This window comes from Meleagris gallopavo, chromosome 8 (assembly GCF_905368555.1).
Source record: "Meleagris gallopavo chromosome 8, MGAL_WU_HG_1.1, whole genome shotgun sequence".
NCBI classification, from domain to species: Eukaryota; Metazoa; Chordata; class Aves; order Galliformes; family Phasianidae; genus Meleagris; species Meleagris gallopavo.
In genome coordinates this window covers 14,949,184-14,965,206 of record NC_139411.1, presented here as the reverse complement: position 1 = coordinate 14,965,206, position 16,023 = coordinate 14,949,184, and the positions used below count along the sequence as shown (strand labels likewise).

The following is a 16,023-nucleotide window of genomic DNA, read 5'->3' as shown; positions in this document are numbered from 1 at the left end:
TTCAGAAAATAACCTCCTTCAAGAGAAGTCATGGTAAAACTCACCTGCTGAGCTACCTGATGCTCAAGAAAAGGAAAGAAGGATGCCTTTAAAGATTCCTAGCTCTTCTCCTTCTTTTTCACCTCAGATTTTGGGCTGCTGTGTCAGACCACTTTTCTCACTGCTTCCCTGGCATTGAGAAAAACCCCTCCGTGCTAGTCCACATCAACTGGTTGACTGCAAGTGACACTGCAGAGCAGAAGATAAAGCACCTCCAGATGCTGCTACTCCAGCAGACAAGCTGCAGCCTACCCCAGCTAATTGCCTACAAGCAAGTGGAAAGTGAGGGGAGGGAAAAGAATCCTTTTCACAAACTTCCAAGACCTGGCTTAGGTGTCTTAACATCCTTGTTCTCATTCACAGCCCTTACTCACAGGAACTGAAAAGTCCACTGGCAGTTGGCCTGGTGGGAAAGACATATACAACTAATTTTAATATATATTAACTTCTCATTTCATAAATAAACATTTTTCAGTAAATTGAAGAAGCCCTTCTAGAGATAGACTAATTTTAATTACCATAATTCTATCTTGCTAAGTCCGTACGCAAGCATTTTAGGCTAACGTGTGTATTGTTGGCCAGAGTTTTGCTGGGCAAGATAATGTTTGTCTCTCCCAAAGCAAACTGCAGAATGGCACCCTGCAAGCTCATAGCAATGCCATGTGACGCCACCTTCTGAGTGATGGGGCACTGAGATGTGGGTACTGGGTGCAGACACTCCCATTATCAGCTCCTTGCTCCCCAGCCAGCTGCCAGCCCCTAACTCTAAGTCAGGCCACATAGCAGCCAATCAGCACCAACAACAGCAGCACACAGGATCAAGACCAGCACGAGCACTAATGGTGCTGACACGATTTTGCATCAGACACTTTCAATGACAGCAGCCTTGTGCTACCAGTAACACCCGTGCAGGCTAGATGGGTTCACGTTCAATAGCCTGAAACCTGCAGGCAACAACAAAACTCAATGATTTGCACCAACTCCGACGCAGAAAAGCTCCAAGCACAAGGTAGGCAACTGGAGCTATTTGTGGGTGTAAGGAACAAAAGAAGAGACTGATACGAGAAACAGAGACTCTTCCCACTTTCTACTTTTCAGCTATCCAAATAATGCAAATCCTACCAGTAAAAGCAGGATGCATTCACCCCCCTCTCCAGCAGTACCCACTGCTGGGTCTGGACACTCACGGGCACAGACAGCAGGAGGAATGTCTGTCCACACCCCCCCACCATTCCGGTGGCTAATGGATAGCGAGCCTGGTATTTCTCACTAGGATGCTGTCCTTCGATAATACATCATCACCCGCCCTCCTCCCTCCCTTCCCGCCTATGAGAAAGTTTAATCCTTTGGCTCACACGCATCTGGTAAATTTTTCAGTCCCTGTTTGCCACAGTCATCATAGCAACAGCCCCCAGAGATAAGACAGCAGCACTGCCCAGCAGGCACGGCTGCTCCCAGGTCCCACCACCATCTCGTGTGGTCCCACTGGCCTGCCAGAGCCATGCCTGCACCCAGCCTCCTCTCTGTGGGCACCTACCTTCCCCAGAGAGGTGTTGGAATTGTCTGTGTTTTTCTTTTACATTAACTTGATCTTCATTCCCACAATGGCTACTGTCTTCTCCAGCACAGCTCTCAGCTCAGCTTCTGGGACTCTGACAGAAGTACATTAACAGCACTTCAGGAGATGCTACCTTGGCTACCAGGGAAAAGGAGCTTGCATTTAATAGCTAACAAGTTCTGGCTTCCAGCATAGAGGAAAGGTTGGCTAGCACCATTCTCAGCAGCAGGACAGGAGTCCGGCCTTATCCCAGTGTCCCTGCTGAGGAAACACCAGCCATGGGGACAACAGGACACAGCCCAGAGCATGGTGAGCTCAGGACAGGAAAAACTGGATGGAAGCACCAGGACAGCAGTTCACTGCTGCCAGGAGATGTGTAACTCACGCCCTCGAGAACATAACACAAAAGTGCTGAGAGTACAGTATCACGTCCATATGCATACATGCGTTCTCTGAAAGGTCATCATATTTACTCATCTCAGAGATGGGGAATTCTCCTCTTTGCCTCTGCCAAAACCTGGTGAATCAGGCTCCGACACACAGAGCAGAGCCATGGTTATCTCCTCCTTTCCTGACAGGCAACAAACATTTACCAACTCTCCTGACATCCCTCAACTATTGTCAGGGTTGTCAGGAATTCACCACTTGCACAGCCACTAGCTTCTCACATCTGTTCACCTGAAAGGTGAAGCAACAAGGATTCTGCAATGCCAGCTGGGAGGGAAGGAGGATGAAGCAGTATCACTAAAGTTACATTTGCAGTAAAAGCATTACAGATGTCTAGAATTACTATTAATTGACACATCAGAAAACTGAACATTCAAAATAAGCTCAAAAAGGAAAACAGAAAGAAAAAGTGAACTGGGGAGAATAGGTAGAAAAAGCTACGAGCAAACAAAATCTTACAACTAAAGACTCCCCAGAAGGTTCAATTCATGCCCCATAGTTCTTCAGCAACTCTCAGTGCTGAAAAGGCTCATTTCCAAGATGCAGCCAGGCTGTTTCTTCAGAAGTGTTCTACCACTGTTCTTCAGAAATCATACAGGCAGCCACACTAGAATGCTTGAGCAGCCACAAGAGCAGTACGTAGCGATATTTAAGTAGATAGTCAATCTAAGAAGGTAAAAAAGGAACCTGCAGTCAGCCTAGCTCACAGGGCCCCAGAGGAAAGGAAGGAGAAAGAAAAAAAAAAAAAAGCAACAGGGAACAAGCCACCACACCTGAAATTCTAGAACAGGTGACAGGCAAGAGTTAACAAAAGGGGGAAGACTCCTTGGTTTTAAGGGTTACGTGGCAGACATGTGGTGCTCAAAGATGGCAAAGTGGAGAGATTTCATTTTACATTAACACGCTCTCCTCTTAAAAATTGTATTCACCCAGTTTACAGGGAGTGGAAGGGGACAAAGTTGCCACTGACCTCTCTTGAAAACAGTTGTGTTAATAACCCAACATGTCATGGAGGCTGGAAGGAGAAAAAAATATATATAATCTCCAGAAATTTCTTCATGATCCATGGAATGATCCTCTCTGGTGGCGATGGCTTTAGTACCATCCAGAGAAAGAGTTTTACAACTGTGAGATTTCTGCGCTACGCTCCAGGAGTAACAACAGCCACCACCAGCTCTTGCACTGGGCCCTTCTTACAGGGAATTCTGGCAGCTCTGCCTGCCCCAAACATTCCCAGGGACTTCAGCATCCCATTCCTCACTTGAGGTACACGTGGAAATATTTCCACCATGTGCTGATCAGGGCAAATGCTCAAGAACTGACAGCTTCTGGACACACACAGGAATTACTCTAATCACTACTCTGCCCCACACAAATCCAGGTTACACCACGTGAATGAGAAACCCGACTCTCGCCAAGCCCCTTTCCCCACACTCACACTGTGGCTCTGGGAGCTCCTGCCCAATCTGGGTGCCCACTGCCATCCCTCTCCTTATTGTTAATGCCAGAAATTTAATACTCAATGTGACCACAGAAAAGGCAGACACGAGCTGAAATCCTGTCTGCTCTGTTCCAGATCCTTTATAAAATATACAGTGTAAACTGAGAGGCAACCTGGGGTAACCCCAGCCATCACTGAAATCCACAGCGGGAGGAAGCCAGCTTGTGGCTGCAGAACGAGCTGTGCTTCCACTCTTTTCACCTTCCAGCCTACCACCTCCCCTGCCGATGCTATCCCATGTGCTCCATCACACCAAGGCAGGTGAGAAGCCAGGCTGGCCCCCTGCGTTCTCACACTCCCTGTCCCGCTTCCAACCTCCTCCTTCCAAACCCCAGCCAGGGTCTCTCCTCACACACATCCGTCCTTCTCCGAGCAGCTCTCCAAGGGACATCCTCTCCAGTGACATGTACTGGCTGAGAGCCCTCCCAACGGTGTTGCAGGCTGCTGGGGAACTTTGGGGCTGCAGCATATGATCCCCTCCTCGTCTCCCACCCTGCTGCCCATCACTGCAGCTCATCTATTTTCTCTCCAGGCAGAGCATCCCTCAGCTTGCTCACGGACAGGAAAGGGGAGAAGCATGAGACACAACACAGTACTTTGTGAGTGTTTAAAGACCTGTGGTAGAAGACAGCTTCTCTCCCACTCCAAATGACCAGACCTGATTTGGCTGCTCAGCAAGCACAACTGGGCAGCCACAGCTTGATCTGCTGTCCTAAGAAAGGATGTTTTCCCCCAGCCCACCAAAACATGCAGGCAGAGGACACCTATCTCAGTATATTCTCACGAGCTCAGATCTGTGCCTGGCCATCTGTGACCAGAACACCAGGCTCCCCGTGCAGCCACACACACTCACAGCGGGCTGCAGTGCAGCTCTGCGCACAGCCAAGATCCGTCACACTGGATTCCTTGAGGCTGGAGGGCAGCCCCAGAGCCCTGACCCGAGGGCAGGCAGAGAGCAGTTGCAAAGCGTATCTAAGCAGAGGGTGGTGAGTGATGCTGTTAAACTTCCTTTATAGCACACAAGCTCAATGTTTGAGCAGCCAGGAGGACTACTACTGACATCTCCAGAAAGCTGAAATCAACAACCAATCTGGAACTGAAAGTCTAGGACAAGAGAGCTGCTTAAAAACAAACAGAAAACTGAATTAGAACCATCAAGAGTGTTTTTTCCTGGTGAGATTTGATACACAGGAGTAATTCCCTGCTCCTCCCATAATCCACATAATCTCTTGCAGGAACAACAACAAAATAGCTGGGTAGGCTGCAAATTTTCTTCTAATTTACAAATTTGGAAACATAGAAAGCAGGGAAGAAATTCCACCTTTATATTCCACAGGCAAGAGCAAAGGCACAGCAGGGAGAAAGCAGCAAAGAGGTCTTACTTTCCAAATAGCTGCTTTGCATTTGTATTTCAAAAGCTGTGACAGGAGTTGAAAGATACTGATTTTCAGCAACAAAGAAATATTAACAATTGAGGTAATACATGTAGAGGATCCCTATATACACCGAAAAAAGGGGCCAAGAATGTTGTCCCTCTGCACGTGCTGGTAAGATCATTACACATGGTTTGGTATAAACAACATGCTAAGAACTATCACAGGATCGAGCTCTGCCTACTTCCTTCCAGAGTGGGCCTATTTCTTTAAATACATTCTGGATGCATACTCTGAAAACAAGTGACAACTGAGCTTCTCCATTGCCCGCCCCAGGAAACTCACCTCTTACCCAAGACACCAACACCAGTTAGTCAGAACCTGGACATTTCCCTGCTGCCACTACAGCCTCTGTTTCTCTCTCTTTCATTCTGACCACTGCAAGGAATCTGAATTGCTGCCCAGGAACTGCACTCTATTTGCTAGGAATTTTTACATTGAAACAAGTACTCTGGTGACACCCACAAGATAGCTTCCAAAAAAAAAAAAAAAATCACAGCTATTACTTCCATCTGCCCATAGCTCTCGTAAAAGCCTGGGCGTTCAGTCCCATAGGAATTTCGGATGTCTGAGGCATTGTATTTCCCCATGTGCAACAACCACTGCTCTTACGTACATCAGCTGAATGCTGACTAAGGTAAAGTCTGCTTCCTCTCCCTTTCCACAGACATTTGGCCCCTATTTAACATCAAAGTTCTTGGCATACTCCTCACCAGGCAGTCTTAAGCATCAACACAGTATGAATAATAACAAATATTTCATTACAGACCAAGTATGAATTTTAATCTAGACCAGCTCTGATTAATATGATTTAATAAAAGAGAACAGACATCTGAAAACTACAGACCAAAAAGAAACAAGAGACTCTCAACATCAGATTTTGTATTTTACAGAAGACGAAGCTTACAAGACTGAAGTGTTCTGTTTGCATAGAGCAGCACCATTCGCCGTCCTTGACTTCAGAGAAGCCCCATAACAGCACCACATCTCTTCACCTCTTAGAAAGAACAGTTTTAAAAATAAGCCAAGTAACAGAGAACCCCTTAAACACACACCATTTACCCTTGAATGTTCCTCTTCCTCCTTCCCACCTACCTGCATCAAACTACCGAGCATTTTCCAGTCAGCTATCTATTATTTCTTCACCAAGACTCTTGAAAATCAAAGGTAACACAAAGTACAGCAAAAGGAGAGCAAGGCTTTGTTACCACTTCCCTGGACATAACCAAAGGAAAGCACTGGAAAAGCAAAACTTCCATGCAGCCGCAATGGGCCGTACTCCTCACCAGCAACACGGTGCTGGCTCTGGAAGCAGCAGTGACTATGTCAGTTAGTTCAAATTCTGCTGGAAAAGGCACAAAACATCAGATTTAGCCATGTTTAAGTTGGAGAGGGGCAGCACAACCCTGCCCAGAAGACATTCTGTTGCTGTGACCATGGTGCAGGACGCAGGTCTGGAGGGCGGTGGGCCCACCAGCAGGCAGGCATGCAGGCGGGTGTGCTGCAGAGCCCTGGGTGTGCATCCTGCCAGGCAGAGACGTGGCCTCCCCAGGGAGAAGTGCCAGCTCTGGGAAAGGAAGCATCAGGCAACATATAGCCAGGGCACTGCAGAATTAATGCCGTAATTCTCCTCCTGTGCAGACAGCTCTATAAAATGCCTTTCGCCAAGACTTTCATTTTCAGGTTGCTGAATCGAATCTCTCTGATCACTGATTTACAGCTGCAATGTCCAAACAGCATGCGTTTTTCCTTCAGTGCTTTAAGCCCTATTCCAAGGTGAACTCACTAAGTTCCTATCAAAGCATTTAGTTCCTTTTCGTGTTAACCTCTCGAGCTATCAGCAAACACAGCTATGTAACTGAGGAACCCATATATTCAGCTGAACTTACCATCCACTTTTCAAGGCGAACACAGGTTCTTCAGCCCTCAGTGAAACTTCAAGGAAACAAGATCAGTCGCTTTTTGTTTCTGACATTCTTCTATATTAGCAGAAAGCCATTTCATTTCTTGGCTCTCCCCACAACTGTGCTCTAACTAACCAATACCTTCCTAAGGAAACCATTGCCAACTGCCGCAAGTCAGTTAGCTGAGGACCAGTTTAGTATCCTCAATCTATTTCACTGACAGGAAGGTACGAAAACTAGAAGCTAATTCAAAACGTGGCTGTATTCACCCACACATCTCCTACTTGCTGGATCATAAAACTGTCATCACCATAACACAAAATACAATTAGGATCTATATACTGCTCCCTCCGTAACTCATTAGGTGCCTAAACACTTAAAAAATGACTCCATCAGATCTGCTACTTCTGGGCTTGTGCTGGTATGTTTATGAATTTTGTTTCAATGCTATTACCCTGCAGTTTTTTGCCATTCTCTTATCTCCAGCGTTAATTTCAATATCATCTCCTCTGCACAGAAACAACTTTTTCTTTGCAATCAGTTTCTCAAGCCAACTCCTCCCTTCCCTGAGGTGCCTTGTGGCCACTCACACTGAGAAGATGGCTCTCCTGAAGTTTTCATCCTCACTACAGGATGGTCAGGGAATACGGCAAAGAAAGCACAGCATTAGTGGCCATCAGCAAAGCAGAGATACCTTCCAAACCTTTCCCATTCTGAGCTGAAGAGATTGGATATGTCACCTTCACAAGTGGCCACTGTCATGTGACCACAGAGGGGCCACAAAGTCACTCAGGATCTGCTGCCACCACCCAAACAACACACAGCCACACCAGCTGGTTCCCAATGTGACTTCCTTCAGGCTAGGTACTGAAACAACGAATCATCATGTGTACCTCCACAAGGCACGGGTGTGGGGCAATCAGCCTTCCCACCCTGGCACTCTGCTCCTGATACTACTTCTCTGTTTGACTACAGTAAATGAAAGTTCTTTGCCATTCTTCAAGCCATCTCATGCTCTCATCATCACAGTTCATATTTTGGTGCAAGAGAGAATGGATATTCCTTTTTCTCCTCTTTTTTAGGTAAAAAAAAAAACCATTTCATTTATAAATCATTTAAAAAAATCCTCCCCACCTCCTTATGCCTTCCATTTCTCAGTCCACCCCCTTCAAAATCCATTTATTCAGCTGGCAGGACAGACAAGGGCCTAACACATCCATTTTGTCAAATCTGAATGGCCTCTAAGGACTGAGATCTTCTGGAAACATTTTCTTCTGGCATCTCAACTTGTTGCACTCTGCTTTCAGCATCGTCTACTACAACTGTTGCTCTTATCCTTTTGGAGAAGGGGAACCTCACAGAAAGAACTCCAACCCCTGCAAAGGATTCCTCATGTGTTAGGAGAACACACTCCCTGCACAAGAGAATACACCACCTTCTGTGTGTACACATACCTCTGGGAATTGGGAGACCAGCAGCTTAGGAGAAAAGCTAAGGTTGTTTCTCCTTAAAACAGCAGTCTGGTTTCAGCTTCTAGAAACCTTGGAGCTGAAGAATGCAAGCAACACTTGTTCTAATTCATCAAGAAGTCAAATGCATTAGATTGCCCCGTGCAGCCTATTTCTGCCTCAGGAGGCAAACCTATTAGCGCCCAAACCCCCTACACGTAACTGCCTTACAACAGGAACAAGGTATGCAGCATTCTTCCTTCAAACAAACCATCAAGCAACTCCACATCTGTTCTGTTAAGGCAGATTTCCTAGGTAGAAAGAGCATTCAGCAAAATCGGTCTGTGACAATTCCCTTTACCAGGAGTGATCAGAGTGCACAAAGGTAAATTCTCTATGAGCTCACCTCTCCTTTGGCTCACGGGAGAAAGATCCCCCAAAGAAAAAAAACCCAACATCACAAAGTATCCATTTCCAGATACAAAAGATGTTCAATCATCCCGTGCTAACCTCCTTTTAATCTCCTATTTGCCACATAACTCAATTACTTTGTAACAGATGCATAGTGACCCAGACAAACAACTCCAGATCTGTTTCAACGGCGGTGAAACATTTTCTATTCATGAAAGGACCAAGAGTAGATCTGAGGCACTAACCTCTGGCCGACAACTTTTTGGTGTTGATGATTTTTGCAGCATATTCCTGTGATGAACTTTTCTTGACACATCTGCGGACCACGGAGAAGGCTCCCCTGGAAAAGAAATGAAGAGGGCAGGCGCTATGAAACAGAAAATAGGAATGTAACGGCAGCAACTTCTATCCCCAGAGTGGACTAGATTGAGGACGGTACAGAAGACACAGAGGAGGGAAACAACACACGGGAATCCAATGGACAGTGCATGCTGCCTGCTGAGCAAATCAAACCTGGTACATACGGCACTCAAGCGCCCGCCTGAAGATGCCTCAAGCCCCCTCACAGACAGAACAGCAACACTGGGGAGGGAGAGCACACAGGCACAGGGACAGAGCACGCGGGGACTGATGAGTGGAAGACAAGCAGCCCGGAATGATGTGGCAAACAGCAGCCGTGAGCCCATCTCCCAAAGACAGTGGCCCCAGCAGCTACATCAGACGACCGGGACGCACTCTGCCCACGTTTGAGTGCTCGGTCACAAATCCCTGCACCGCCTGGCAGGAGGTACTGGCTCCCTTCCATCTGTCTACCCACCTGAAAAGGGGATAAGCATGTACCTATGAATGGAGTGAGTAGGAAGCTACGAGGCTTCGTACATTTTCTCAAGCTGGAACTATTGATATTATTACAACTACTCCAAAGAGCCACTCGGAGAAGAGGTCTGAGAGAGAGGGAAGAAGGATTTCTGTGAGGAAAAAAGAGATAATACAACAGAGACCAAGGTGAAAAGACAGGGACTCAAAGTCTGCAGGACTACACAGATGAGCTCAGTGCTGTCCCTTCTTTAAAAAGAACAAAAAAAAAACAGGGTGGGAAAAGAATAACAACTGGCTTAACAAGAAAGGTTTGGAAAGGAGAAAAGGACAAATAAGAGAAAGCGGGGAGATAATTCCAAGTTCATTTAGAACGGGAATGTAACCCCACGTTCACGGACAAACTGACATACGTAGCTATAAGAAATGGGATCAGGAGCTGCGCAGCGGCCCCACGCAGCCCTACAGCCTGGCTGACAAGGCTCGAATCCTCCCAACACTGCAGCTCTGTCCCTGCTTCCCCTTCCTCAACCTCTATCTACAAAGCAGCGCGCAGCAGCGGAGCGCGGGGCTCGGACTCGGTGACACACAGCCGCAGCGGCGCGGGGAGGGACGGGGACAGGGAGAGCCGCAGCAGAGCCGGCAGCTGGTGCAGGAAGGGAGGGAGCGGGGAGCAGCGGCACCGGGAAGCGACGTCCCCGCGATCCCGCCCCGGCTGCCCCCTCGCTGCCTCCCTGCCCCTCCAGGTCCCCCGCGAAGCCCTGCGCTAGGGTGCAGCAGCAGGTCTGCCAATGCGGAGACAAGTGCGGAGGGAGGAGAAAGGGCGAAGCGCCGTGCAGCAGCACCTGGTCCTTTCTCAGGGACAAGGAAGTGGGGACGAAAGCATCGCTGAACGGCGGGGACGGTGCCGCGTCCCGGCGCGGAACGCCTGGAGGGAGCGGCAGCGTGCGGCGGGGAGCAGCACCGGGCCGGGGAGGGCAAGGGGGGAAGAGAGGAAGTGCCGGGGTGCAACAGGAGCGCGCAGCCCGAGGCAGGCGGCGGGGACCGGCAGCGGTTCTGCCGGGGGAGCAGGGCTCGGAGAGGAGGATTACGGCGACTAATCTCCCTCCTCCCGCTCCTCGCGAAGAGCCGACAAGCGGCTCCGGGCCGCGCCGGCAGCTGCCGCGGCGGGCGGGCGGCGGGGCGCGCGGCGGGCTCCGTACTTGCCAAGCTCCTCGTAGAGCTGGTACTCGTCGGTGAAGCGGGTGCACGTTGCCGTGGTGGCCATGTTCGGGCTGCGGAGGCTCAGCGCCGCTGGGGCATGGGGCGGGCGACCGGGACGGGTCGGGACGCGCGACTGGGCGGCCTCCCTCCGGGCTCGGCGGGGCGGCGCGGGCTCCCCCCGCGCCCGGCTCGGCGCTCCCCGCTCCGCCGTGCACAGTCACCGCTCGCCGGGGAGGGGAAGGAGGCAGAGCCTGGCCAGCACCGCGAGAACTGGCTCGGAGACACCCCGCGCCGGCCCCCTCCCTCCGCCCCTCCGCCGGCCCCGGCCCGCCGCGGGGTGTGGCCGCCGGGGGCGCTCCCAGGGCCCCGCAGCGACGACGGCGCCCGCGGACTGCGGGCGGGGCGCGGCCGCCCCCCCCGGGGTGCGGCGGGCACTGCAGTCGGCGCTCCCGCCCCGCGTCGAGGGCGGGCGGACTGCGGCGGCACCCCGGGCGCCGGGCTGCGCCGCGAGGCCGAGAGAGGGGCCCGGCCCGGTCTCCCGTCCCGGCGGCACCGCGCGCGGCTCCGCCGGCTCCCGGCCGGGGCGAGAAGGGCCGCGGCCGGAGCGACTTCCTGCGTGCGGCGGGAGGGGAGGGCCGGGAGGCGGCCGCCCCGCGGGGAGGGGGAAGGGGAGCGGAGAGCGAGGAGGAAGGCGCCGAGCGGGGCGGCCGCGTCCCCGGCGGGAGGGGGAAGCGGAACGCCGGGGCGCGGTGCCGCTAAGTCGGGGCCCGGGAGGCAGCGGGGGGCGCCCGGGGAAAAGCGGCGGGCGGGGCGGTACGCGCGGAGAGGGTGCGGCGGCGCTCACACGTGCGTGCCGGGCTGCTTGGGACGCGGCCGCGGAAGGCAAACAGAAACCGTCAGCCTTCGGCTGCAAAGGAAAACAAACCAGGCTCTGTTCTGTCTCTACTAGCGTGCCGTTGGAGAGCGTCGGCTGCAGCGCCTTTATAAGCAAGTTTATTTTCACTTCTTATTTAAGTGAATCTGTCTCAGCCTGAACGCTTGCCAAATCTGCTTAATATGCACGTTTATATAGGGCAGCCGCTGATCAGGCAGAGGGAAGGGCTGCTCCGGCCTCCTGCGCGCCCTGCAGCGCAGCCTCTGTCGGGAACAGAGACAGATGAACGAACCATAAGCCAGGAGCGGCATTAAACTGGTCTGAAAATGAAAAGTACCGTGTAAGTACCCCGCATTAGCGCTCTATAACTGGACTCGGAAATCGTCATGTTATTCAATCACGTGGAAAGCGGTGACGGCAGCTGGCAGCATCCTCCCCAGCCCCAGGTCAGAGCAGCCAGCCCCGTGCTGCAAAGTCTGCACCCGAGTGATGCAGCGGGGAAAGATTCAACTTGCCTATGCAGAAAGTAGAGAGGGAAAGTAGGACAATACAACAGTAGCGTTACAACAAAGCAGTACTTCTAGAAGGTGATTATGAAACAACAGCATTCTGCGTCTTGCACCGTGCCAGCATTGGAACCTGCTGAGCCAGCAGAATAATTCAGAGAAGGAACAAATGATCTAACCAACAGGTGCTGCTCAGTGAGTAGCACTAGCGCTGAGCTGAAGGTGCTCAGGCAGCCTCCTGCAGCCCACCCGTTACTGTAGCAGAAGAGCTGTAGACGAGGAGGAAAGTTGACTGCCTGACTCACGCTCCCCTCCCCACGGGAGAGACCAGCAGAGAAGAATATGCAGAGCCAGCTGGGAGATCCTTGGGGCAGTGATGGCCAACATTACTGATGGGCAACCTGCAGTGCGCTTCCAGCACCCAGAATGACATTATCTGCTGGTTGTACGGGAAAGTCAAGCTGTTACACTTGTGGTGTGGTTGTGATGTGGTAGTCAAGAGAAGCACAATCCGGTCCCCCTATGAAAAAAATGTACGGGTGCACTGAAACAGGACCCTTTTCCGCTCTTGACTCTTCTCAATGCAAAAGTTGGGAGATGGGTGTTTGAGACCAGATTTTAGCACACTGAACGGCCAGAGGGAGAGGATGTAAGCTTTCGTGCGTTTGTCCTGTACTCCTACAGACTGAGGTAAGATGATGAAGATGGAAACAGACAGGAGGCACACAAAGAAATACAGTACCAAGAGAGGCTTACCTAAAGCTATGTATAATTGTGAGTGAGATTCTGCCAGTCTGAGCACACGCTCACGGCGGTGCAGGTAATAGGCAGGGTGGAAGAAGTTTGCTTCCAGAAAAGGCTGCACCTTTCTTGTTTTATTCATGATGAAAGAAATGCATGGAAGCAGGGAGATTTGTAATTCTTAGGATTTAACTGGGACCTTGTAAAACAAATAGCAGATGAGATAGTTACAGTAGGAAAGCAGAAAGAATGTGTAAATGCGTAACAAAAGAAAAACTACTCCAAGAGTAGCATGCAGAAATGTAGAAATAGGAAAGTGCTGGATGTTTATCTTGCTTCAAAATGTGTTTTACTGCATACACTCGAGGACTCTAAACAAGTCTGACCAAGTTATCATCTATGCACTTCACCAGACACTCAAGTAAAGGCAGCTCCTGCCCTAGAGGACTCTGTGAGGACTCCTGGTTTGAAAATGGTTCAACTGGACTCAAAGACAGCTCTGGAGGAAAAGTACCCCACGATATTTAAGAGTTCTCAATTGTGGGGATCTCGTAACATATGAAATGTAAAAAGAGGAAGATGGGAGAGGAAGTTTCTTATCTTGAAGCGTTACAAGTAAAAGTGAGGTCTAGCAATAAGAAAGGGAAGAGGGAAGCAAGAGTAGAAAGAAAAGCTAACCGTGTGTTATGCATAGCAAGAGCTATAGGAACAGATTGCTAACTGAGAAACTTGTGTGAAGCGAGAAGTGGGATATGAATTGAGTGACAGACTTGATTAAACCAAATACTGAGTGGGAGACTAAGTTATGGGAGTTGAGTTTTCAAAAGGAATGTAGACAAAATGAAGCAGGAGGGGGGGTGGCAATATGGATGAGAGAGTATTATGTCAACAGAAAGAAATATTGATGCTCTGGCTGACATAGCAGTCTATTCAAACTGAGAATAAAACTGCAAACGGGTGAATCTTGAATTATGCCTCACCAGAATTATCTCACAGAGACTGGAAAATATATGTCTGAACAGCAAGAAATGTTCTTGAGACAGCCTCTGCAGCACTAATGGGAGATTCAGCTAATAAATAGCAAGAGAGATTCTGACCTCAGTTATGCAGGGATGAAGTCTGGAAGGGGTGCCTTGCTTTTAGTGGGCCAGCTTCAGATTTCACATTAGCGGAACAGAGGTTTTGGTCTCTACCTTTTGAAGTAGCACTGGTTTGCTTATACAGTACACTGAGCTGTCAGGGATCTGTAAGAGATTAATCTGATTTTAATAACCAGAGCTGAGTAAGAGGCACTAAAGAAAGTAAGTAAAATACAAAGGATTTAATGCAAAGCCCATGGGCATAAATGGACATTTCCTCTGATGTTAATGGATTTTGGATCAGGCCCCATCTGTTCATGGAGCCTAAGGTCAGCTTTGGCATGTTGAAGAATGTCCGTGGGAAGGCAACAACACAAAAGCTTTGGTCTTTAGGGAAGCGGAGTGAAGACTACAAAATGAGTTCACAGAAACTAACTGGAATTCAACCTGCAGTGGAAAATGGGAAGTACAGCATTTAACCATTGCAGAAGCTGCAGGATAGCCTTTTCAGCAAGGTTAAATGAGCCAAAGGGTAGCATGTATTAGTGTGCTGAGTGGAGCAGTGCTTACTGGTGCCAGATATAAAGAGAGGGAGTTAGCAAAAATAAAGGATCTGAGAAGAATGGGTAGAGATAGAAAGCAGTTTTGGAAGGCAAGAAGTAAAAAAAGCAAAAAAGCAAACAATGCAGTGAGTAGGCATTTTTAAATACACTTGTTCTGTTTTTCTCTTGTTAGCAGAGCATCTTTCAAGGAATCAAGTCTGTCCACTCTGTCCAACTTGTCTGTTCAGAGTGAGCAGTTCCAGGGCACTCTTATCTCTCACAGGGCACTTACCAGACATAAAACTCAACCTGCTCTGCTCTTACGTGGGGCTTCCTGGTGCTACCAAAACAACTAAACAACCGCTAACAACTACAAAGCAAAACACTGAGACTCCCTGAACTTGATGAAATATGGCATTATCTTAAAAGGAGGAATATTTTGGCAGGCAGAAGAGAGGAAAGTGTTAAAATTCTGAACAACTACTTTGCTTCTGACTCCAGAGTACACAGTGTTACCTTGATGAAACGTTACCATGACTGGCAGTGTATTTACAGACATGTATACAGGAAAAAATTAACTTGTTTTCATAGGTGATTGTACATGTTGGCTATACTACACAAGATCTCTCAAGAAATAAAAGCGTGACTTAAGCGTTTACCGAGTATCTACCAGAAAGATCAGCTTCCTTTAATGTTTGTGGTTGTTCTGTTCCTTATTTTAAATGGAGCTTCATTTGGTACTTCTAAAAAATCATGATTTAGGTGAGTCTAAGTGGATTTGTAGGTGTAGCTGACAAAAATAAAAAGTAGTACCATAGAAGGAAGGATGCAAAAAGAAACTTTTTGTGAGTTAATACAAAATTAATATTTGAAATAAACAGATTCTAGAGTTCTGGAAAGATACAAACATTAAATTACCCTATTAGCGCAGACTATTCAGCCATCCATCTAGTTTAGTGTCTTGTCTTCAGTAGTGACCTATTCCAGATGATAGATGTGAGGGAGGGAGAACAGGAGGGGATGAGAGGAAGACAGAGGAGAAGAAATGAAAGGAATCAGAATAAACCAATGCGGAGATCTGTACCAGCCACCTGCATACTGCACACAAATTGATTAGTGGCTTTCCTCCCGACCCCAGGCTGATGATCAAAATATGCCCTGAAGCACAAGGATTGGTAGCCCCTGTAATTTTGATCCTAGCTTGTGTCAGTGCGTATGACATTCTGTTTCATGTCAATGCCTAATCCTTTTTGATTCTTACTAAGCTATTTAAGTCAATAATATCCCATGGCACCGAGTGTCGCATGTTAATTATGTGGCTCATAAAACATATAACCTGATATCACTGCAAATTTGTTCTATTTTAATGTCACAGAGAGCTCTCTGCTGATACGAGGCTGAGTCAGTAGCATGTCCAAAGGACCACGGTGTCCTGTGCTCTTCAGTGCCACGAGTATCTGTGCTGGGGGGCTCAGGCAAAGGAAGGGGCACAGTGTCCTGGCAGGGTCTCTGCATCTGGGT

At 48.9% G+C, this 16,023-nt stretch overlaps 1 protein-coding gene across 23 annotated transcripts in view; it reads right to left on the bottom strand.

Annotated features, from left to right (window-relative positions):
- CAMK2G (calcium/calmodulin dependent protein kinase II gamma) overlaps positions 1-16,023 on the bottom strand; it is a 123,559-nt gene that overhangs the window by 100,022 nt on the left and 7,514 nt on the right. For 14 of the 23 annotated variants that reach the window (XM_085229874.1, XM_085229876.1, XM_019617944.3 and 11 more), the window contains exon 2: positions 8,987-9,081. In XM_085229874.1, coding sequence (XP_085086000.1) covers positions 8,987-9,081 — 95 coding nt within the window. Of the gene's footprint in view, positions 1-8,986; positions 9,082-10,759; positions 10,894-16,023 lie in introns of those variants that run through there. The other 9 variants (XM_085229882.1, XM_085229891.1, XM_085229893.1 and 6 more) reach the window with 1 other exon arrangement.